The sequence below is a fragment of the Notamacropus eugenii genome, chromosome 1, assembly GCF_028372415.1.
Source record: "Notamacropus eugenii isolate mMacEug1 chromosome 1, mMacEug1.pri_v2, whole genome shotgun sequence".
In the NCBI taxonomy this organism is placed as follows: domain Eukaryota; kingdom Metazoa; phylum Chordata; class Mammalia; order Diprotodontia; family Macropodidae; genus Notamacropus; species Notamacropus eugenii.
In genome coordinates this window covers 338,056,286-338,079,651 of record NC_092872.1, presented here as the reverse complement: position 1 = coordinate 338,079,651, position 23,366 = coordinate 338,056,286, and the positions used below count along the sequence as shown (strand labels likewise).

The 23,366-nt window shown below is 35.5% G+C and overlaps 1 protein-coding gene across 7 annotated transcripts in view; it reads right to left on the bottom strand.

Moving 5' to 3' along the window:
- Positions 1-11,803: 11,803 nt before the first annotated feature.
- Positions 11,804-23,366, bottom strand: part of LOC140518089 (leukocyte cell-derived chemotaxin-2-like) — a 42,855-nt gene continuing 31,292 nt past the window's right edge. For all 7 annotated transcript variants that reach the window (XM_072629880.1, XM_072629881.1, XM_072629879.1 and 4 more), the window contains exons 3-5: positions 22,782-22,878; positions 19,540-19,685; positions 11,804-12,127 (exon numbers count right to left, since the gene is read on the bottom strand). In XM_072629880.1, the coding sequence (XP_072485981.1) occupies positions 11,961-12,127; positions 19,540-19,685; positions 22,782-22,878 (410 nt within the window). In that variant the 3' untranslated portion in view covers positions 11,804-11,960. The remainder of the gene's footprint in view (positions 12,128-19,539; positions 19,686-22,781; positions 22,879-23,366) is intronic.

Sequence of the window (23,366 nt, the reverse complement as noted above, 5' to 3'; positions counted from 1 at the left end):
AGTTGAAGTATGAATTTCTTCAAGCATCATAATCCTTATAAAATAAAGTCTAGAATTCAGACTTCAAGCAGACCTCAGAGGATATCTCATGGATGAGATATCCAGTCTGTACCTGGATAATCATCGTCCCCACTCCTTCCTCCACTACAGCACCTCTGACACTTCTAACAGGTAATCATTTTCTAATAGAGCATCTCAGGGACAAAGAACTTTTTACCTTCAGAGGCAACACATTTCTCTTTGGGGCAGCTCTAGATGTGAACAATTTACCATGATCACCTCCCTTTTTATCTTCCTCTACTCTCTGTCATTTCATCCCATTGGAAGTAGTTCGCTTTTGTGAGGGGCAATGACATAGAATTCCAATCTCTCTCAATCTGTGTAATGGGAATTATCTCCTATGTGTGTAATAAAAAGGATGTGTTCAACAGCAAGGCAGATTGCAAGGTGGCTATTGTTTTTGTGAAGCTTATCTGACCCATCATGCCAGTAAAAGAGACATTCAAGGTTGATTAATTTGTTCATTCCACAAATTTGGACCTAGGTCCTTTGACCTCTAAAAGAAGATTGAAAATACATGCTTTGTTTTTCTGGTCCCTCCAGAGTAAACCCAGCCCATGTATACTGGTTCACTGTATCACAGAGAAGGTGTTTTTGCTGTTTCTCTTCTTTCTATTTTCCTCATTCCGTTTTGTTAAATTGTGACCTTCCTGCTGTTAATAATGTCCATTTTGGAAAGGAAAATGGATGATTGACGTTCATTTGTATGTGTATTTTCTATACAGTAATATCTCATTTATATAACATTGCTGAGAGTGTGCCCTATAAGTTCATTTTCAAAACAACTGAGATATACCTGTTTAAGGACTAAAACTTATCTCTTGTTTTTACTATTTTTAGTAGAAAACTTTCGAAAATATGTTACAAGTTTCCTTCTCTCTTAAACAGTCTAGAGGATGTAATTTAACTTTTTCTCATTAGAATAAATGGTGACTAGAATCCTCAGTTATAAGCTAGAAGGAACCTTAGAGGTCATTTCTTCTACTGCCTTTCTTTTATAGATAAGGAAACAGTCCCAAAGAGGAAAGTTAGGAGACTTATTCAAGCTCACAAAGGTAAAAAAGAGTCAGGGTTTGGATTTGAGCCTAAGTACTCTGACCTCAAATCCTGAGTCTTTTATCTACCAACCAAACAATCAACAGGTACTCTTTGATGGTCTACTCTCTCTTAGGCACTTGTACTAGCACTGGAAATGAAAGCATAAAGAATGAAATAGCTTTACTAGAAATAGAAATAAACTAACTTTCTAATAAGGAAGCAACAAATATACACAAAATACAGGCAGCACAAATCTAAAGTGAAAAAATACAAATTACACATAAAAGAGTTAAATATGAGATGTTTTAGGAAGGAAGAGATTAGAAGTTGGAGGGATCGAAAGAAGCATCATGAAAATAGTGCTTGAACTGCATCTTAAAGAAAGTGAAGGATTTTATGAGATAGAGGAAAGGAGAGAGTGCTTTTTGAGCATGGAGGATGGAAAGTACAAGTGTATGAAGATGGAAGATGTAGCATTTTATATGAAAACCAGAAGGAAAGGCTGTTTGGTTGTGTGACAGGGTGCAGGAGGACCCTGCCATACACAGGGGGTTCTGCTATCACAGGTCCTTTGATTTGCTTTTCTAAAAGGAAAGGCAACTTGTGAGGGGTCAATAATCACTTTAATCAAGCACATGTGTCATTCACTTAGTTCAGGGGAAAAAGTCAGCACCCTGAACTTCAGAGAAAGTATAGAGAAATCAAAATCAACAGACAGGCTTCCAACCATCTGACATACACCACAGTTCAATAGATAACCATCTGACCACACATACTTAGTTACCAGAGAGGGAAGCACCAATATCTTGGTTTTCAAAGTCAGGGGGCTCCTTAGTGGTTTCCCAGGGTCTCATCTGGTCAAACAAAATACTTCCAGTCAGTAAACCCTAAAGTAAAGCCTCACCCTCAGAGTATTTATATAATTTTTAGAGTCAGAAGGCATCACACCCTTGAGAACCAGTGCCTCATTAGAAACTTAAAAGATATGGGCCTTCCTATAAATCTTCCCTAATCAAACTCCACTTAATGGGCAAGCCCATTAATGGTTGGGGAAGATCTTTAATCATATTAAAATAATTAACAATACAAATATGCATACTGTTTCTAGCTAAAGAAACTTTTGTTTCTGTACTTTACTCCTTTACTCCAGACTCTTGGTTGATAAAGGCAAGATTCAATAAGAGGCACTTGATTATACTAAAACAAAAACACTAAAAGATCTACTTTGCTTGCCATCTCAGGGTGTAAGACCTGATGAGTGGAGGGATAGATGAGGGTCAGGTTGTGTATTGTACTGCAGCATCTCCCAACAATTATTGAACTGTACTGTGTCTTGGGGGGAGGAGGGGTTGTTGTATAGTTGGTCCTTCATTCAGAAGAGGACCATGACATCAAGAAGATGATGACCTCCCTTGCAATTGAATTGGACTTGAGTGAAGAAGGGCTGTACAAAGTCACCAGCCTCACATTCTCCCCAGAGCCATTTGGGTCCAACGGCCAGATATAAATCAGGAGAACTAGAAATGGTCCCAGATGCGGTGGGGAAAACTTGGCCTTTTTAAACTAAGATTTTTTTCTTTCTTTGTTTTTTTTTTTAATCAATTTTTTTAAAAAAAATTTATTTTTAGTTTTCACCATTCACTTTCATATGATTTTGAGTTCCAAATTTTCTCCTCATCCCTCCTCTCCCCACCACCTCAAGATGGTAGGCAGTCTGCTACAGGCTCCCTATATACATTCATATTAAACTTATTTATACATTGGTCATGTTGTAAAGAAGATTTAGAATAAATAGGAGGAACTATGAGAAAGAAGAGACGAGAGAGAGAGAGAGAGAGAGAGAGAGAGAGAGAGAGAGAAAGAGAGAGAGAAAGAGAAAGAGAAAGAGAGCAAATAGTATGCTTCAATCTGCATTTAGACTCCACAGTTCTTTTTCTGGATGTGGATAATATTTTCCATCATGAGTCATTTGGAGTTGTCTTAGATCCTTGCACTGCTAACCAGAGATAAGTCTGTCAAAGTTAGTCATCCTACAATGTTGCTGCTACTGTGTAAAATGTTCTCCTAGTTCTGCTCACTTCATTCAGCATTAGTTCATGTAAATCTTTCCAGGTTTGCCAGAAGTCTGCCTGCTCATCATTTCTTATGGAATATAATATTTCATTACATTCATATACCACAACTTGTTCAAGCTAAGGTCTTTTCAAGTTCTCACTTTGAGTGAAGCAACAACCATTCAGTGATTAGACCTGTTTAAGAAGTAAGTCAAAGGATGGCCCCTATAATGAAGAAAAATCACATTTCAAGGGGAAGAAAAGAAGAAAAAGAGCTCCTATAGAAATCTATTGAATGACCCCAGATTGCTATGCTTTTTTTATAATTTTTCTTTTTTCTTCCACATATCACATTCTAAGCTGATATTTTTAACCATCAATAACTGGAAAACAAACTCAGTAAACATTAGAATTTTGTGCAAAATGAATATAACCTTAGTTAATAGATTGCTAAGGAAACGGTGTGCTGAAGTTTCAGGAACCAGGAAGTAATCACGATGAATTATGTCAGGAACAAGCTTTACTCAGAAAGTCAGCAGACTGGTTCAATTAAGAAAGTATAATAAGCTTTTTTTTTAATAGAAACAAATGATTTAAAATAGAAAACAACTGGTAAAAAAAAAAAGCTAAGACTAAGTAAATATTGGCTAGACAAGAGGTCCTTGTCTGAGCAGTTCTTGCACAAGCTGCAGAAATTTCCTGCAATGTTTGTGACCTATTCTGGGTGTCCTGTTTAGTTTTACTTGTGCAGTTAAGGGCAAAACACTTTTAACTCTTTAGGAGAGAGAGTTGGTTCTCAGAGTCAACTGACCTGGGTGCAAGTTTTGTCTCTGTAACATAGTGATAACGGAGCATGTAGGTGGCACAGTGGAGACAGCATCAGGACTGAAGTCATGAAGACTCATCTTCCTGAGTTCAAATCCAGCCTCAGACATTTACCAGCTGTGTGACCCTGGATAGACCATTTAACCCTGTTTGCCTCAGTTTCCTCATCTATAAATTGAGTTGGAGAAGGAAATGACAAACCGCTCCAGTATCCTTGCCAAGGAAAACCTCAAATGGTGTCAAGAGGAGTTGGACAGGACTAAAACAACTTGACAACAAGCATAGTGGCTATGTAGCTCTGGTAAATCACTTAAATACTTTTGTACTCCAGGCAATTCTCTTAAAATTTAAATTATAAAATATTGCTGATTTACATTGGCAGGTAAAATTTCCTCAGCAGAAGACAACATGGTACAACAGAGACCCAGAGGATCTTGGTTTAAATCTCACCTACAATTATTATTCCCTACATTATTCTGGATTTAACCTCCTTACATCTGTCCCCTCATCCATACAATGAAGGGATTGTACTAGATATCCTTTGAGATTCTTTTCAGCTTGACATCTATGACTTGTTCCCAGTTCAGTTTTTTTGTTTGTTTCTTTTTGTTTTGTTTGTTGTTGAGGTTTAAATGTTTTAGATAATGACCATTTTCTTCTTTCTTTCCTGACCCTCTCCCACCCTTCTGGATGTAGTTCTTAGAAACTGTCCTAGGCAATTAGCTAGTAACATATCTAGTTAAATTTCTGAGTATTGCCTTAATCAAAGTACTTTACCAAAAGAGAGATGAGAGGTTTACAGAAATAACCTGTGAGGACTATGTGAAGACACAACTGGGGCCTTTCAGTATATTGATTTTCTTGTGTTTCATATGATCACTTGTGAAGTTGGAACTTTTAGCTATTTGTCTTGATCATTATAGCTTGTCTCAGATTATAAATGTGGTTTTGTCGCTGTTCAGTTGGTTCAGTCATGTCTGACTCTTCATGATCACATTTGGGGTTTTCTTGGCAAAGATATTGGAGTGGTTTGGCATTTGGTCTCTAACTCATTTTATAGATGAGGAAACTGAGGAAAAAAGAGTTAAGTAACTTGCCCAGGATCATATAGCTAGTAAGTGTCTGAGGCCAGGTTTGAATTCAAAAAGATGACTCTTCCTAACTTCAGGTCCAGCACTGTATCCATTGTACCATCTAGCTGCCCAACTCATTGGCCCCGACTATGAATTTTTCCAAAGCAAGTATTTTAAAAATGCTGATGGATGATAGATTTCCTGAAACAGAACCAAAAATTTTGGAGATTTCTAATTCAGGTTTTAGTAAATTCAGATGTAAATTAAAGAGATTTTCTTATACTTACTTTACATTTCTCTCCTGTAGATACAAATTATAGTTAGGATTAATTTGCATTAAGCTGTTTTATTAGTGTCTTAAATAGCATTATTGTGTCTATCTTTCTAACTTTTAAATTCCCTCAGAAAAATCATTTTAAAAATATAAACTCTGATCCAGAAGTCTTCATTAAAATTACCAGTTGAAATCAAGGCAGCAAAAATCATTACGTTCTCTGAAAGCATTTCATTATCTCTGAAGGAATTAATGCTGTTGGTGGTTAGAATGAATGCCTCCCTCTCTGAACAGTGGTCAAGAAGGATGTAATATTTTCCAACCACTTTGGCCTCAGAAGTACAATTGCCTCTTCTTTCAGTCATTAATTTAGTGAGAGAGACAAAGAAAGCATTTAGAATATAAAGTGAAAGAAAACAAATACAAGTAATATGAGAGACAAGCAAACTAAAATCCTTCTGGACTGCATTGTGAGTGGTTACTTGTTTCACTTGTAGAATATAAGAAGAGCATTTTGCCAAAAGAAACATAAAACCTAATTAAATATAACAAAGAAATCCAAAGGTTAAGGGTATGTTGACACTCAATTAGAAGAGCAGCTGGAACAAGGGCGTGTTGGGGTGAAAAATAAATTTAAACAGGGTGGCCAGTAGGAGTTTGCTTTTATTGTTTATTAAATTATTAAATTCCCAGCAGATGGTGGCAATTACTTTGAACTTTTAAACAAAAGAATCAGTCATTAAGTCTATGAAGTCTTGTGAGGATTAGCAAACTCCTTTTTTTCACTAGGTTCATTTGCAAATAATTTTGAGCAATATGAATTGTTTTAGAATAAAATCATTTTTCTTTAAAAATATAGTTTAAAAGATTTGCTAGTTTTAAAGATGATTTGGTTGCTTCTCAGAATGATTTTTTTTATATATGTGCAGCCAGGCTAAATATAGAAATATAGTTTCATTTTTATGATGTAAGTCAATAGGAAATAGATTTCTTTACATAACATAACATTTCGTTAAATATAGCACTTTTCATGCATACAGCTAATTTGTATATTAAACATATTTAGTAGTAGAGTTAACTGTCATAGAAAAAGACGTTAACTAGGGAGGTCCTCAGCTTTGTCTCTGTAGGTAACTAAAATAGAAAGGAAAATAATTATTTCTTTATAATGGACGAAACCTTGAGAATTAAACAAGGGCCTATAATTGTTCACTTCTCTTTCTTAATTCTTTCCCCCTCTGTTTACTCTTTTTTTTGTTGGCTTATGAGCATACTCAGGTTATTCCCAATCTACAAGGTTCTTCCATTAACTCTGCTGTATTATATGATTTTAACCCTGTATTAAATGAGCAGGCATTATGCTCAGACTTTGCCATTTTGAGAGGAGTTTACCTCATTAAAAAATGTCGTCGTACTTTTCAACCCAGAAATCAAAGTAACGCATCCCCTTATGTGTCCTTGATTTACTTTGGTTCATCAACTGATCAAGAATTCATGGCCCAGCACAGTCTCGAGTCTCTTCAGTTTTGATCATCTCCAATATTCCTTTCTCATTTCTTGGTTCTGAATTATCTACAAAGTTCTTATGAAGAAAGCATGCATCATGGCTCTACTTTTGATCTTTCCTGCTTTGGGGATTCCTGTTCTAATGGCAGAAGAGAGAGGGAGAGGGAGGATTCATTACCTTTTACTTTTGGCTTTAGTATCTGTACCGTGGCACCTTTTGCCACCACACTTTCTTGAGAGTTTTCTACTTTAAACATATGTCTCTGAGCCATTGTGCCTTATAATTAATTAAGAAGACTGTGGGGAAAAAGATAGAGAATTTGACTAATTGTTCTGTCTAGGCAAATTATTTGGAGGCAGCCAGGTGGCTCAGTGGAAAGGGAGCTGAAAGTGAATTCTATCAAATATATTCTTAAAACATTTAGCCTTTATCCTTTATAAACAACAAAAAAAATCATAAAACTGAGATCCTCTTTTGAGATAAATATACCTGATTCCCAAACTAGAGAGAAGTAAAGCAGAGAAAGAAAAATTTTACAGTAATATTACTAATGTATACAAATGCCAAAATGTTAAATTAATAAATTGACAAAGAGGCTATAGAAATGTTTCCAACAAATTTTTTGCTTCTTTCACGTTGGATTTGTGCCGGGAATGCAGCTGGTTTGATATTAGGAATATATTTTAACCAGACCTACTATTTCAGCGATATAGGGAGCTTCTGGTTAGGTCCTTCCAAAATTGATGAAACTTGTTGGCATTTTCTCTGTAATTCACAATGTTAGAGAGTTGTCTTGAAATTAAAATGTAAATATATTAAAGTATATTAGTAATAATCACATGATTATATGGAGATACCAAAAAGCCTTTGATATAATTACATAAATGTATTAAAGATAGCAAAAAGCATAGGAAAAAGAACTATTATTTAATAAGATCAAAAGAACCTATCTAAATTGAAGAGCAAGCATTATTTGTAATAGAGAAGCACTAGAATTTTTCCTAATAGGATCTGGGGTATGGCTTTGTTGTTCTTGTGCAGTTGTTCAATCCCGTGATTCTTTGTTAATTCCATGGACCATAACATTCCAGGCTCTTCTACTATCCACGCTCTTCAAGCTCATGTTCCTGCTTTCATGACACTATCTACCCATCTTATCATCCTCTGTCCCCTTCTCCTTTTTCTTTCAATCTTTCCTGACATCAAGATTTCTTCCAATTAATCCTGTCTTCTCATTATATACCTAAAGTACTTAAGCTTCAGTTTCATCAATAAACTTCCAATAAACAGTCTGAATCAATTTCTTTTTAAGTATTGATTGATTTGATCTCCTTGCAGTCCAAGGGACTCTCAAAAATCTTCTCCAGCATCTCAACTGGAAAGTGTCAATTTCATGACACTCAACTTTCCTTAAGTCCAACTCTTATACAATGCTACTGGAAACAACGTGGTTTTTGACATATGGACTTTTATGGGTAAAAGTAGTGTCTCTGCTTTTAGTTTGCTGTCCAGATTTGCCATAGCCTTTCTTCCAAGCAGCAATAGTCTTTTAATTTCATGGCTGACATCACCATCTATAGTCATCTTTGAGGCCAAATATATAAAATCAACATTGCTTCCATTTCTTCTCCCTCTTTTTGGCTTGGTTGTCAAGATCTTAGGATTTTGTTTTTTATGTTAAGCTTCAAGCCATCTTTTACCCTCTCCCCTTTCAACCTTATCAAGAGGCTCCTTTATTCTTCACTTAGTGTCATCAGAGTGATATGATCTGTTTATCTGAGATTCTTGATATTTCTCCTGGCAACCTCAATTCTAACTTTCGTTTCATCTAACCTGGCACTTCACATGATGTACTCTATAAAGAAGTTAAATAAGTAAGGTTTGCAACATAGAGCCTCATGGGACTCCTTTTTAAAATTTAAACCAATCACTTGTTCCATATTTAATTCTGTTGCTTCTTGACCTGAATACAAGTTCCTCAGGAAACAGGTAAGATGATCTGGTACTCCCATCTCTTTGAGGACTTGCCACATTTTATTGTGAACCACATAGTCAGACGCTTTAGTGTAGTCAATGAAGCAGAAGTAGATGTTTTTTGGAACTTCCCTGCTTTCTCTATAATTCAGTGAAGGTTGGTGATTTGATATTTAGTTCCTCTGCCTCTTTGAAAACCATTCTGCTCTTTTGGTAACTCTTGGTTCAAATATTGCTGAAACTTAGCTTGCAGAACCGTGTAGGTGAGTGAAATCAGCTCAATTGTTTGGTTAATTTGAATGTTCTTTTGCATCATCAGTCTTTAAGAATGGGAAACGATGACCTTTTCTAATCCATTAGCCACTGCTGAATTTTCCAAACTTGCTGGCATACTGAGTGCAGCACTTTAAAGCATCATCTTTTAGAGTTTTGTATAGCTCAACTGGAATTCCATCCCTTCCACTTATTGTTAATACTTCTTGAGGTCCACTTGATTTCATTCTTCAGGATGTCTGGCTCTAGATCAGTGAATACATTATCACAATTATCAATGATGTTAAGATATTTCTTGTATAATTGTGCGTATTCTTACCACCCCTTCTTAATTTCTTATGCTTTGGTTAAGTTTCTACTTTGTATTTTATTATGCCCATTTTTTGCTTAAAATATTATCTTTAATATTTAATTTAATTTGATATCTTTAATTTTCTTGAAGAGATCTCTTGATTTCCTCTTTTCTATTTTTTTTTTTTGCATTGGTCATTTAAGAAAGCTTTCTTATGTCTCCTTGTTATACTCTGGAATTCTGCATTCTGTTGGGTATCTTTCCCTTATACTTTCCTTCTTGCCTTTACTGTTACTAAAACTTCATTAGACAGACACTTTCCTGTCTTACTCTTCTTTTTCTTTGGGATGTTTTTGTTGCTGCTTCTTATCCAATAATGCAAACCTTCTATCCACAGTTGTTCAGGCACTCTATCTGCCAGATCTAATCCCTTAAATCCACCCTTCACCTCCATTTGATACATAAGAGAATGTTATTTGGGTTGTACCTATATGGTTTGATGGTTTTCCCTGCTTTTTTCAATTTATGTCTGAATTTTTTTCAATAAGAAGCCGCAGAAGCTCCAGGTGTTGTTTTAAGTGACCTTATAGAGGTTCTCCACCTTTGGATACAAAATATATCATCAATATGATGTCAGTATTGATCATCTGGTGATATCCATGTGTACGGTTACCTTTTGGGTTGTTGAAAAAGAGGATTTGCTATGACCAGTGAGTTATCTTAACACTCTGTTAGTCTTGGCTCTCCTTCCTTTTGTACTCTCAGGACAAATTTACCTGTTCTTCCAATTATCTTTTGACTGCCTAGCATTTCAATCCCCTATGATTAAGGTGATGTCTTTTGGGGGGTATTACTTCTAGAAGATATTGTAGATAGAATACATACATTACAATACAATACAAACCATATTATAGGTCTTCATAGAACTGATCAACTTTGGCTCTTTGGCAGTAGTTGGAGGGTAGATTTGTATTACTGTGATATTGAATCATTTTTCCTGGGATTTGAACAGATAATCATTTTGTCATTTTTGAGATTATACCTGAGTTCTGCTTTTCTCACCCTTTTATTTGCTATGAGAACTACTCCATTTCTTCCAAGGGATTTTTGCCCATGGTAGTATAAATAATGATCATCTGAATTAAATACACTCATTTCCATCCATTTCAGTTCATTGATACTCAAAATATCAATGTTTAAACTTTCCATCTCCTGTGTGACTACATCCAACTTATCTTGGTTCATAGCTCTTAAATCCCAAATTCCTATGCAATATTGATCTTTACAGCATTGGACTTTTTTTTGGTCATCAAATATATCTGCAGCTAAAATTATTTCCATCTGTTTTATTAGTATTGGAGCTACTTGTAACTGTCCTTTGTTCTTCTCCAGTAGTGTGTTGCACACCTTCTAAGCTGAGGAGCTCATCTTCCAATGTCATTTTTTGTTATTTTAATACAGTCCATGGGTTTTTCTTGGCAAAGACACTGGAGTGGTTTACCATTTCCCTATCCAGTGGATCACCTTTTTGCCAGAACTATCACCTGTATGTCTTGGGGAACCCTGAACACCATAGCTCATGGTTTCATTGAACTACACAACCATGATGGTATGGCTAAGAAGCTCATTATCTCCACTGCTATTTGGCATAACAATAAGATGCTATATGAAGAAGAAGAAAAAGACCTGTCAATTAAAAAAAGTGTATTGAACTCTATAAGAGCACAAAATTAAGCACTTACTCCTGTCATTAGTCATCCATGTTCATGGGATTTTTATTCTATAGAGAGCCATGCACTTGACCCAGGAAGTACTAAAAAAATTAGAAAACATTCCTTCTGTTCTTGAGCTGACAATGTAGTAGTGAATACAGAAATTACATATACTATATATGTGTATATATGTATGTATATATACATATATATGACAAATTCATATTACAGTATACTAGCATGTTCAAATTAAACTCTCAAAGAACTTTGCTGAAATATATTTATTTACAAATAACTATAGAGGTAGGCAACTAAATTCTATCAAAGAAGTAAAAAACCAATAATCTGGTCCAAAAGTAATGCATTCATGTGCCTTAGAGAAATTCTTCAATGAATAATACTTTATTTGTTACTTCTTTCTTTCCTGTTGAAAGCAAGAGTTGGTCAGTCAATTTTCTTGTGTTTTTGTTTTGTTTCTACTTGCTGTTAATCAAAATTATTAGAATGCAACCGTTTTTTCAAAAGGATTTTTGACCTCTCCTGTGGGTAAGTACATTGGGAAGGAGACAAGAATAATGTTATGTGTGGACATTAATGTAGTAAGGAATGAGACTTGAGACTGGGAAAGAATATAAAACAAGGGAATTTAGTATTTTTTAAAACAAACAAAGTCCTGATGAAAGTCCATTTGTGGAGTTGAGAAAAATCCATACCAAACCAATTGCATTGATTTTGTTTATTTCAGATATTCATTGAAAGTCAGGAATACAATTTGAGACAAAAGAGATTAAAGAATATAGTAAAATGATAATCTGATTACAATTTAAAATTTTAAGGTCATTTTTAAAAAGTGAAACTGTAAATTATTATGTTTTCATTCACAGATATGAAGTAGGATTACTCAAGTTACAATTCTGAACATGTATATGCGATGTTATTCCAGGATAAACTTTCTGCATGGGCAACAGAACTCCAAGTTTCTGTCCCTTCTTGACAGGACCTCTATATCTAATAGGCTTTATGTAGAATATTTGGATGCAATAACCTAAAAAAGAAGGTGAAGTAAAATTACTCATTCATCCTATTATTGTCCAGCATACCAACTAAGTTCTGCTCCAAAACTGAAATTCAGGAGCTTTCAAGATATATGTGAATCTCATTTCAATGGAAAAGGATAACTATCTAACTGACCAGTTAATTTATCTGGCTATTTGAAGTAAAACTAAAAATCTTTCTATGTGAGACTTTGTTCTTAGGTCTTTCTATACTAAATTAATATGTACTTGGATACCATGGAAAATAACAACATACTGAAAGTAGAGTGTATCAGTACCATTATTCTGAATGTTATTTTTTTATTGTACTTTTGGTAGTTGTATATATTCTGAGAGTGCTATATAGTAGATTGGGCTGGTCTGGAATTACACTATGACTGTATCATGACCTTATGGATGGGAATCTTTGAAAGCTAATGGAAAACGGAAAAGGTATCACAGGATTGGGCAAACGTTGCTATGATTTTCAAAAAAAAAGAAAGAGGATAATAATACAAACCATAATCAAATGAGCTTGGCTTAGGCTCCTGAAAACATTTTTAGAAATATTTTGCTAAAAAGTTGGTTATTGAACATCTAGAAGAAGCGGTGATTACAAAGGGTTGGCATGACTTTAACAAGAACAGGTCATTCAGACTTCTAGGTTAGGTGAAGGGTGAGAAAGGTATTGGAAGAGTTTGTTCAATCATTTCAGTCGTGTTCGACTTTTATAATACCATTTGGGGTTTTCTTGGAGTTTAGCTTTCCCTAATACCCTTTAACAAGTTCTAAAAAAATGAGAGAAACCTGTTGGCATTCTTGTTGAATATATAGTTCAAGGGAGGAGGAAACTAGAACCACCATCTAGGGCCTAAACTCAGCAAGATCTTGACCCTGACTTTTTGGAACATCAGAGAGGAGAGTTAGCCCCCATGATTCTATGTATGGGGAGTTTCTGCATGCTTTCAAGAGTCCTAAAGCCATCACCTGAGCCATCACCTTGTAGTAGAGCTAGTAGAAGACAAAGCCATGGCAGCACACCAGACAGCCTGTGCATGAACCATATCAGGATATGGGGTCATTGAAGGACAGAAAGGGCAACAGTAATGAGGGAAGTGGAAAGGTGAGGGGGAAGGAAAGCCACAAAGAGGCCTGAAGACAGAGATCAGAGTTGCACTATCTAAGCAACACATGCTAAAGGCACAACAGAAGAAAATTCAGAACAGCATCATGACAGCCTAACTAGACTCATGGGAGAGAGAGTCAACTCAGTCCCTGACCAACTGCAGTGATAGGGAGCCATGCAGGAAACCTCAGGTTAATTTAATCTGCCATATCTGTTTGTGATACATCAGGGATACCATATGGAAAGTGGTCAGATTCCATTATGAAATGAGAAGAAAGAGACAGAGAAGGGCTGAGAGCAAAATATAAGGAGGCTACTAGAAGATGAATCCAGGAGCCAGGGATTCTAGCCTAGTTCTCACCAATAGAACCAGAACTATAGTAGTATCCATACTTCAGAGGAGATGGGACCAAGCATATCCTGATCCACGAGTATGAAAGGAATCAGAGTATGGCACTAACACAAAGTCACAGATTAATAATTAAGGCTAGAGATAGTGATAAACAGAAGAATACAATGAATATTATGAAGAAATATTATGCACCAAGAGAAAACCAAGATGCAAACACAGAAGAGAATAATTGTACAAAAAGTATAAACAAAGCCACAAGGGAAATGCCTAAATAACAAGGGCTCCAAGACTTTCTAGAAGTTAAATAAAAGATAAATCTAAAACAAGATTTGGAGAAAAAAACACTGTAGGGAAGGTAAATAACTTAGATCATGAGGTGTAAAGCTTTTCCCTAAGAATGAAATTCCTGAAAATAGAAAGGGGCAAATAGAACTCTATGAGGTAACAACAAATATTAAAATAAAGTTAAGTGATTGGAAAAAAATAGAAAAAAATATGTAAGACATCTACTATCAAAAATAGTGACTGGGAAAAAAATAAGTCAAGAAGAAATTGCTTAAGCATCATTTAACTCCATTAAAATCATGAGCAAACAAAAAATCTGGATGCTATATTTTCAAAAACAAAAAATAAAAAATCTACCTAGCTCTATTAGAATGAGAGGACAAAATGGGAATAAAAAACATCAACTAATCACTTCTTGAAAGAAATCCCAGACTAAAAGTCATTGTTATCTAGTCACTCAGTAGTGTCCAACTCTTCATGACCCCATGGACCATATTGTACATGGGGTTTTCTTGGCAAAGATATTGAAATGATTTGCCATTTTCTTCTCCAGTGGATTAAGGCAAACATAAGTTAAGTGACTTGCCCAGGGTCATACAGCTAGTAAGTATCTGAAGCCAGATTTGCACTTAAGTCTTCCTGACCCCAGATCCAACACTCCATCCAGTGAACTACCTAGCTGCCTCTTAACCTAAAAACCCAGAAGCTCTGAGTCAAAGAAAAATTACTGTAAGCAGTGAGAAGTAAACAAAAAAAAGGACCAAAGAACCATAGTTTGAATCACACAAGACTATATTGCAACGAAATGAAAAAGAAAATCTTGGAATATGATATGCCAAAAGGTAGAAGATAGAGTTTTACAACCAATAATAACTCATCTGGCAAAACTTAGTGTAATACTGAAAGGGGAAAAATTGATAGGCATCCAGTTCAAATTGATAGGCATCCAGTTCTTTAGAATATGTTGAGGAATTCCTGATAAAAAGACCACTGTTGAATAGGAACTCTGTAATGCAAACATAGACATTAAGGGAAACCTAGAAAGGTACACTACAATTATATTGCAGGGAAATACTTAATTATACTGAAGTGCTTATATTCTACTATATTTTCAAAATTCTACTGACTTCTAGGTTCACTGAGAGACTTAAGGAAGAAAAACACAAGGACTAGGTGTTATTTTTTCTTGTTTGATTGGTTTTAACAAAGGGAAAGGAAAAAGCAAAAAGAAATAAGACAGCAAAAGCACGAAGAAAAAGAGAAAAGAAATTGATCATTTCTCATATTGGGGTACAGAAGATGAAAGACATGGAAGACAGGATATTGGAGAAGGTATCTTATGAATCTTATTTTTAGCTAAACTAAACAATGAAGGATTGAATTCTCTCTCTCTCTCTGTCTCTCTCTCTCACACACACACACACACATACACACACACATACAAACACACACACACACTAAGATCTTGGTATAGAAATATACCAAATTCAACAGGGTTTAGATAAACAAGAGGGGAAAAAAAGAGAGGGAAAGGGGAATGGGAAGGTGGGTGAAAAAGCAAAGTCTTGCAGGCAATGTTACAAGTAAAACAAATGATAGTTTTGCAGTTTGCATTATAAAATATAAATTTGAAAGAAAGAAATAAAATACAAGAACCAAAAATAGGGCTCTGGGTATGATGAAGGGCAGTAGAATTGAAGAAGACTGCTTAATCAATAGTCTTTAATCACCTTTGTAAAGAGAGATATTATGGCAAAGAGAGGAAGAAAGACAAGATATTAAGATGGAGGAAAATGCATAGCATACAATCTTATGCCACTGTATTATGATACAATAAACTCCAGATGGATACATGAACTAGAAATAAAAGTTTATATCATAAACATATTAGAGGAGTAGGGAAGATGAGATCTTTTTCTATTATTTATAGAGAATGAATTCTTGACAAAACAGAGGTTAGAAAGGATCATGGGATATATAATGGAAATTTTTATTACATAATATTAAAAAGTTTTTGGACAAACAAAATCAATGTGGTTAAAATTAAATAGTTAGTGGAGGGAAGGGATTTTTGTGTCAAACTTCTTGGACAAAGAGCTGATATCCAAAATAGACAGTGAATCTATTCAAACGTAAAAGATTAAGATTTCCTAAAAGATAAAAAGTCTCATTACTAATAGATAAGTGGTCAAAGGATATGAACAGAACATTCTCATAATATCAACAATACAAAAAAAAGCTCCAAATCGCCATAAATTTTGTAAATTAAATGTATGTAAATATAAATTAAAAGATTTTTTAAAAGACCATGGCAATTGTTGGATGGATTTGGAAAAGGAAAATCACATTGATACACGAATAGGTAGACCTATAAACTGATCTAATCATTCTGGAAAGTCATCTGGAACTATAGTAGCCCCTCGACCCCAACAAGTCACAAAACTCTGCATATCCTTTAACCTAGCAATGCCTCTATTAAACATATACTCCAAAGTAACCAAAGAATGAGGGAAAGGATTCATATGTATAAAAATATTAATAGCGATACTTTTTGTTGTAACAAAGAACTCAGAACTAAATGGGTGTCAATCAATCAGTGAATGGCTAAAACAAATTATATTGTATTCATATAAAATAATACTATTGCAACACAAGAAATTACAAAAGGGATGGATTCAGTGAAATCTAGGAGGACTTATATGAATTGATGCAGAGTGAAATGAGTAGAACCAGAACAATTTATTTAATGATTACGACATTGTGAAGGAAAATAACTATGACTTAAGAAATGATCACTCTTCCAGAAGACTGATGCTGAATCATGAGGTGCATAATGAAACATATTTTTAATAAACTATAACAGAAGATCAGTTCACATTCAATCTTATTCATATTTGAAATGTTTGTGTTTATTTATAATTAAATTCATAATTAAAAGAATCTTTAAGAGATGAAGGGGAGATAATTGAAGGGGTAAACTCACAGAAAAGATGAAATCAAAGGCACAAAAGAACTTTTGCAGTTTGCATTAGAAAGTACAAATTAGAAAGAGAGAAAGAAAATACAAGAATCAAAAACTGGAGAGAAGTGTCACTTCTTTATCAGAGGAAAGAATGAGGAATGATATTGAGGCATTTGAGTTGTAGAATGGAGGAGAAAACGGAGTTACAATTTCTTTTCTCTGACATAGGGGAGGTTCTCTGCTGAGAAGGAAGTGATGTAGAATGCTAAAAGAGAGAAGGATGGGCCGGGAAACATGAAAATAATTATCTTCCATTGACATTCTAGTCTGATGCCCCAGCAGAAACTAGTAATTTGGGGGGGTAGGGCAAATTAATCTGAATGGTGGCACTGTTGGTGGCTGGGGCACACTTCCGTACATGCTAACAGTACATTGGACATAGAGGTCTTAGGACTTTCATACATTGAGGAAGTAGGAAGCCAAGATTTCCAAAACAGTAAGGTACTGACTTTATTGTAGAAGAAAAGAAATTGACTTGGGGATCCACAGATGATAGAAACAAAGATCTAGACAAGACGGAGGGAACTTTGAAGGAAGGAAGATGGTTATTGAGTAATGATGGCAGAAGGAAGGTATGAAAGTAGCAGTTAGGAGCAAGAAGTATGTCTACTTCTCCTTCTGGTTCCTAGTTAATGATTCTTCTTTAGTCTTTTGCAAAAATGATCAGTCACTGCATTTTTCATATTTCTTAAGTTGTGGCCATTTTCCTTCACAATATTATAATGATTGGGGTGTTGAGTGTGGGAAAGAAGAAGCAACACCAACTGGAGAACAGTAAATAATATTGACTGGAGAGGGTGGCAAGAGATGTGGCTTCTGCAGAAGGAAGTTCAGTTTCAGTGAGCACCAGATCATTGAAGGAAAGGAAGGGGGACAGGATGAAAGGAAATTTGTTACAATAATAAAGGAAAGCACAGATGAGGATAGGAATGGGAGGGAGAAATTTTAATAGAAGAAAGAAGAAGGATAGCACAGCTATCCCTGCACTTCCTTTGCAATTCATTGTATACTAATGTCAAGCATAATACCTCAAAAAGAGTAAGCCCCTAGTAAATATTTGTTCACTGTTTGATCGATGACATGGTAAGATCGTTGTCAAAGAAAATCCACCTCAAGAAAAATGGGTTCAAAGATAGGGGTGATGTCTATTAGATCCTGGGGGTGGGAGGGACAGCCCTCTATTAAAATGGAGGAATCAGAGTTCAATGAATACTTATTTCTGGGGCAAAGCCCTAGTTCCCCTTGCTAGTTCAGGTTATACATCTCATCATGAAGGAGATTTTGAATCCTTAACTGATTTGCTAAGCAGGAGGCAGCATGATACAATGAAGGAGACAAGGGATGAGGTGTTGGAGAACTTAGGTTTAAATCTCAGTTCTGACTCTTTAGGTCTGTATAATTTTGGGGAAATCTTTTTGCTTCTCTGGGCCTCCTCCAATTGCTCATCTGTAAAATGAGGAGGATTAGATTTGTTGACCTTTGAAGTCCTTTATAGCCTTTTATCAATGATCCTTTCATCCTGTGACCAGTTCCAACAGATACCACCAAGCTGGACAGACTTCAAATATGGATATAATGATTAACTCTGTTTTCTAAAGCTTAGCATAGCTAAGTTTAGAGCAACTCATCACTAGATTGGTTATAGGGTAAAATTTTTGGCCACAAAAGCTCTCACACACCACCTACTAAACTGCAAAAGTATTTGGTCCGGGTGCAATTCAACATGACATTCTTCATGAAATAAATAGAATCATAGAATGTTACAGCTGGAAAAGACTTCAGGAAATTTGGTCCAAACTATATCTGAAAAGGAATCCTTTTAATAACAGCTTTCAAAAGTATGCATACAGCCTCTGTTTAAAGACCTCTGCTGAAGAGGAATTCATTGCTACCCAAAATAACCTATTCAACTAATATAAGTGAATTTCTTTTTATGGATTCAAAATCTACCCTTCTTTGACTTCTGTTCATCAATCCTACTTTTGTCTTATAGAACAAAACAAAGCCATTTTAATCCCCCTTTCAGCAACATCCTCAATGGGGAGAGGAGAGGAGAGGAGAGTGGAAGAGAAGAGAGTGGAGGAGAGGAGAGTGGAGGAGAGGAGAGGAGAGAAGAGGAGAGGAGAGGAGAGGAGAGGAGAGGGGAAGGGAGGGGAGGAGAGAGACTGGACTACAAGACTCCACTTACCTAGCGCAGAGTGAATGTAAATACTAAATAGTAATTATTTCTCTTTTACCCAGAAACCCTGAGGGTTTTCCCCTCCCATTTTGATTTTTTTTTTTTTTATTAAAAGGGCCATCCCTTGAGTAACTACTTAAAGAAGCCTATTCATTGAATGGGTGTATCTCACTGAAGTGAGAATGTGTTAAGACCTTAGCCTGAAAGGGCCAGGGTCCCACATTGCATCTTGTGCCATCTCCAGTCCTCCTGATGAATATCAGGCCACTGGACCCAGATGGTTCAGGAGAAGAAAGTGCGGTTGATGACCCTGCACAGCCCTCCCTCAAACAAAACAAAGTCAACTGCAAGTAATGTTATCTTCTTGATGTTATGGTCCTCTTTGAGAACAAAGGACAAATACAACAACAATAACCTAAAGGAAAATAATATTCAAGGTCTTTGTTGTAGTTCACTTACCTTTTCCAGTTATCTGAACACCATTATTAATAGCATTATCTTTTTTATAAGGTTTTGCCTGCCTCACAATCATTCCATCAAAAGGGGCATACACAACTGATCCATCTTCACACTTCACATCCACCCCAGTGTGTTTCCTTCGACCTCTAGAATAGAGAAAAGGACACATGGTTTATGGTCCAGTGACATCAACGAAAACCCAGACTACTATTAACTAGTCAGTTGAGCAACTTGTCTCAAGAGAAGATATTCTCGATCTAACCTCACATCCTATACCTTCTTCCTCTTTTCTAATAATCTGTGACCACCTTATAGTTGGTGATAGTTATTGTGTAGAAGAAAGGTAAAGGCTGGTTTGAATATGTGTATCTGCAGACATATCATCTAAAACTTCTCAGGAATTATAAAAGTTTTGGTGACAGTGGATCATATAGACCTCAGTTAAATGGGAAATGTGTACGGAGATACATTTAGAGACTTCAACTAAATGGGAAATGTGCATGAACATACATTTCCTAGAATTCTGGAGTTTACACTTTCCTTTCTTAAAGAGTCTTCCCTGAGACTTTTTACATACTGTTGAGATGGAGAAGGAGAAAAAAGTGGCTTATATTTGCAGGGAGCAGAGTGAGTGTGCTGACGTCCTGCTATCACAAGCAGAGGAATTCAAAGAGTAAACTAAAATTTCTTTTGTGGAGCAACTGCATAAGCGGAGACATGAAAATGGGCATGTGAGAGAAGGATAGGAGAGAGACTGGAAGAAGTGGGGAGAACAGTCCAGATCAGGACTTAACTTGCAGCTACAAATGCAATAATTAATAGCTACTTTCTTCCCTTATTTTCCTTAATAAGCTTGTTAAAAAAAAAAAAAAAGTCCCACTAATTTGAATCTGCTCATTTCCTTTTCCCACTGACTAGAAAAAAAAAAGTTAGGGAGAAAAGGGGAAAAAGCCATTCAGGCTTTACTGATATCTGCTATTTGAAGTATTATTTCATTTGCATTTTGATGCTATCTTAAGATATTAATAGACAAGTAGGTGGCACAGTGGATAATGCTCTAGGTCTGCAATTAGGAATACTCTTCTTTACAAGCTCAACTCTGGCCTTAGATCTTTAGTAGGTATATGACCATAGGCAAGTCATTAAACCTTGTTTGCCTCAATTCCTCATCTGTAAATTTTGGAGAAGGAAATGGCAAACCATTCCAGTATCTCGCCAAGAAAATTTCAAATGGGATCATGAAGAGTTGGACATGACTGAAAAGTGACTCAGCAACAGCGTGATATCAACAAACTATTTTCAGTGAAAATGTTCTTAATATGTATCCTAAATTTCTCTCTTATTTAAACAGATTTCTGAACATAATTTAATATTTTTCAATCATTTTAGCCATCATTGTGAATACCAGTCATATAGTACAATAACACAGTGATAGAACTATTAAGAAATATAGATAGGGCTGTTTTCTGTTTCACTAAATGACCAGATTGATATACTTTTCATATGATTTTTTTGTGTTTTACTCATTGTTAGGGTATTATTTGTTCTATTTCATTTTTTCAATGTGTCTGCCTTTACTAGTTCCCCTAAATTTTTAACTGATATGTTTAATTAACAATAACTGGAAAATCAATTCAGAAAACATTAGAATCTTATATAAGGAATAAGTTATACAGTTGGAGGCATTTAGGGTTAGAATTGGATGGTTAGAGTCAGAGAAGGACTGCCTTAAGAATAAAGCAGATTGATCTTAGTGATAGAACTTTGTTACTTCGATTTTAGTTGTTTAAAAGCTTTTTTTGCTTACTAGTTTTTAATTCTATTCTCAGTAGGGGAGGCCATGAGGTAAATGAAACTTCACTGTATTGTAGATAATAATAGAGAGTATATATAAACCCATAAGTTGTCATTTTGATGACTGGATGTCAAAAATGGTCCACTCTAAAGTGTTATTGGTAAAAAAAGGTTGAGATACTCTTTTAACCCACATGGAGTTCGTCAATTCATTGATTGACAAATATTTAAGTATCTAATATATGCCAAGAACAGTGCGGTATACTGAATACAACAATATGAGAGAGTTCTTGTCTTCCAGTAGCTTACATTGTACTAGGGGATTGGAGGGGGACAACATTCATTAAATATGAGATCGTTATAAAACACATTCCTAAATAAATTTAGGATCATTATCAAATAGCTATCAAGTGATTAGATGGGAAACACTAACCACAGGAAGAATTTGGAAACGCTTCATGTAGAAGGGCAGCCTTGAAGAGTGTGAGGAGTTCCAAGCAACTAATCTTATATTTTCATGCTGATATTATATATCACTGAGACATAATACATAGAGTTATGAAGACTTTGCTTTACTCTCTACGTTGCCCTGGGAAGATTAATTAACCTGTATGTGCCCCAGACATTTCCCAGAGATACATTAATTTGCCTCAGTAGAGAGAGTTCCTGTATCAGGTGTCACATACTTGGGGGGGGGGGGGGGAGATTGCAAATTCTGTGTCATTCCCAGAAAAAAAAAATTCAGATATGATCAAAAACTTCATATGGAGGGATTTTATCTGTCACTAGTGCTATATCCTAGGGTATTCTACTCTGCACTAAAGGCAAATGGATAATAAACAAGTTTCAGCTCAAATGTTTCTCTACATAATCTTCTCCATTTTTCTCTTCCCTCTTCCCTGTCCAGATGACTGTTTTGTTTTCCATCTGGGAATTGTTTCTTGCAATATGCCTCAGGAACAAGAGCATAACTACTTATCTCAAAGTCTTAACTTGAGTTCAATTTTTGTTTATTGACAACCTGTAATTTCTTTGGCATAGGGGAAACTTTTGCAATGTACAGTATTAGAGATTTATTTTGGGATCACTCAAAGGCTAAGTTAAATTGCCCAGGTAGGACTGTATATAGATATGGAGATGATAGAAAGATGGATAGATAGATAGATAGATAGATAGATAGATAGATAGATAGATAGATAGATAGATAGATAGATAGATAGATAGATAGACGGGCAGGCAGGTGGACGGATGGATGGATGAATGGATGGATGGGTGGACGGATGGATAAGAAGTGGGACTCACACTTGGATTTTCCTGTCTCCAAGGACAGCTCCCCACTACACCATGCTGTCTCTCTTATCATCCTGCTACTTTCTCACAAGAGTGAAAAATAAGACAGACCTGGCAGAAGACTGAGGACTACTTCTGGCATAAGTTAACAACCATACCTAGGAGCACCATAGTATCCACAGCCTTGTTTATCACAACCCCTGATGGTATTTTCTTTTTTTCCAGCACATAGAATACCCCATGGTCCTGCAAATGCTAAAAAGAAAAGGCAAAATATGTTATTTTCTTTGTCTAGGTTTAGGATGCTCCTATCCTCTCAATCTCCAGTCACTTAAAGAATTTTTAAAATTATATCCCTGACTATTTATTTACCTACTGATGCCCTAAGTATGACATAGATTTTAAATTTTCCATGACACAAAAATTCCTACTATTTAACAGCACCCAAAATATTTTCCAGAATATTGAATTGCTGGTGGGCTTTTTTTCCAGGAATTTGACAGCCCTTTGACAGTATTATAGTCAACTTAATTTTAATTGTAATATACAAGTTTCTTTTTTAAAATGCTATTCAATAACAACATCCATAATGAAAAATAATTATTCTGAAATACTAGGTTAGTTTTAAAACATGACTTTCTCATTAAATCCTTAAGATAAAATCAAAGTCAGTATGCAAAGTTGGAACGAGGGTTGGGGTGGGGGAATGTCCTGGATAAGCAAGAAATTTCATCAGCAAAGTT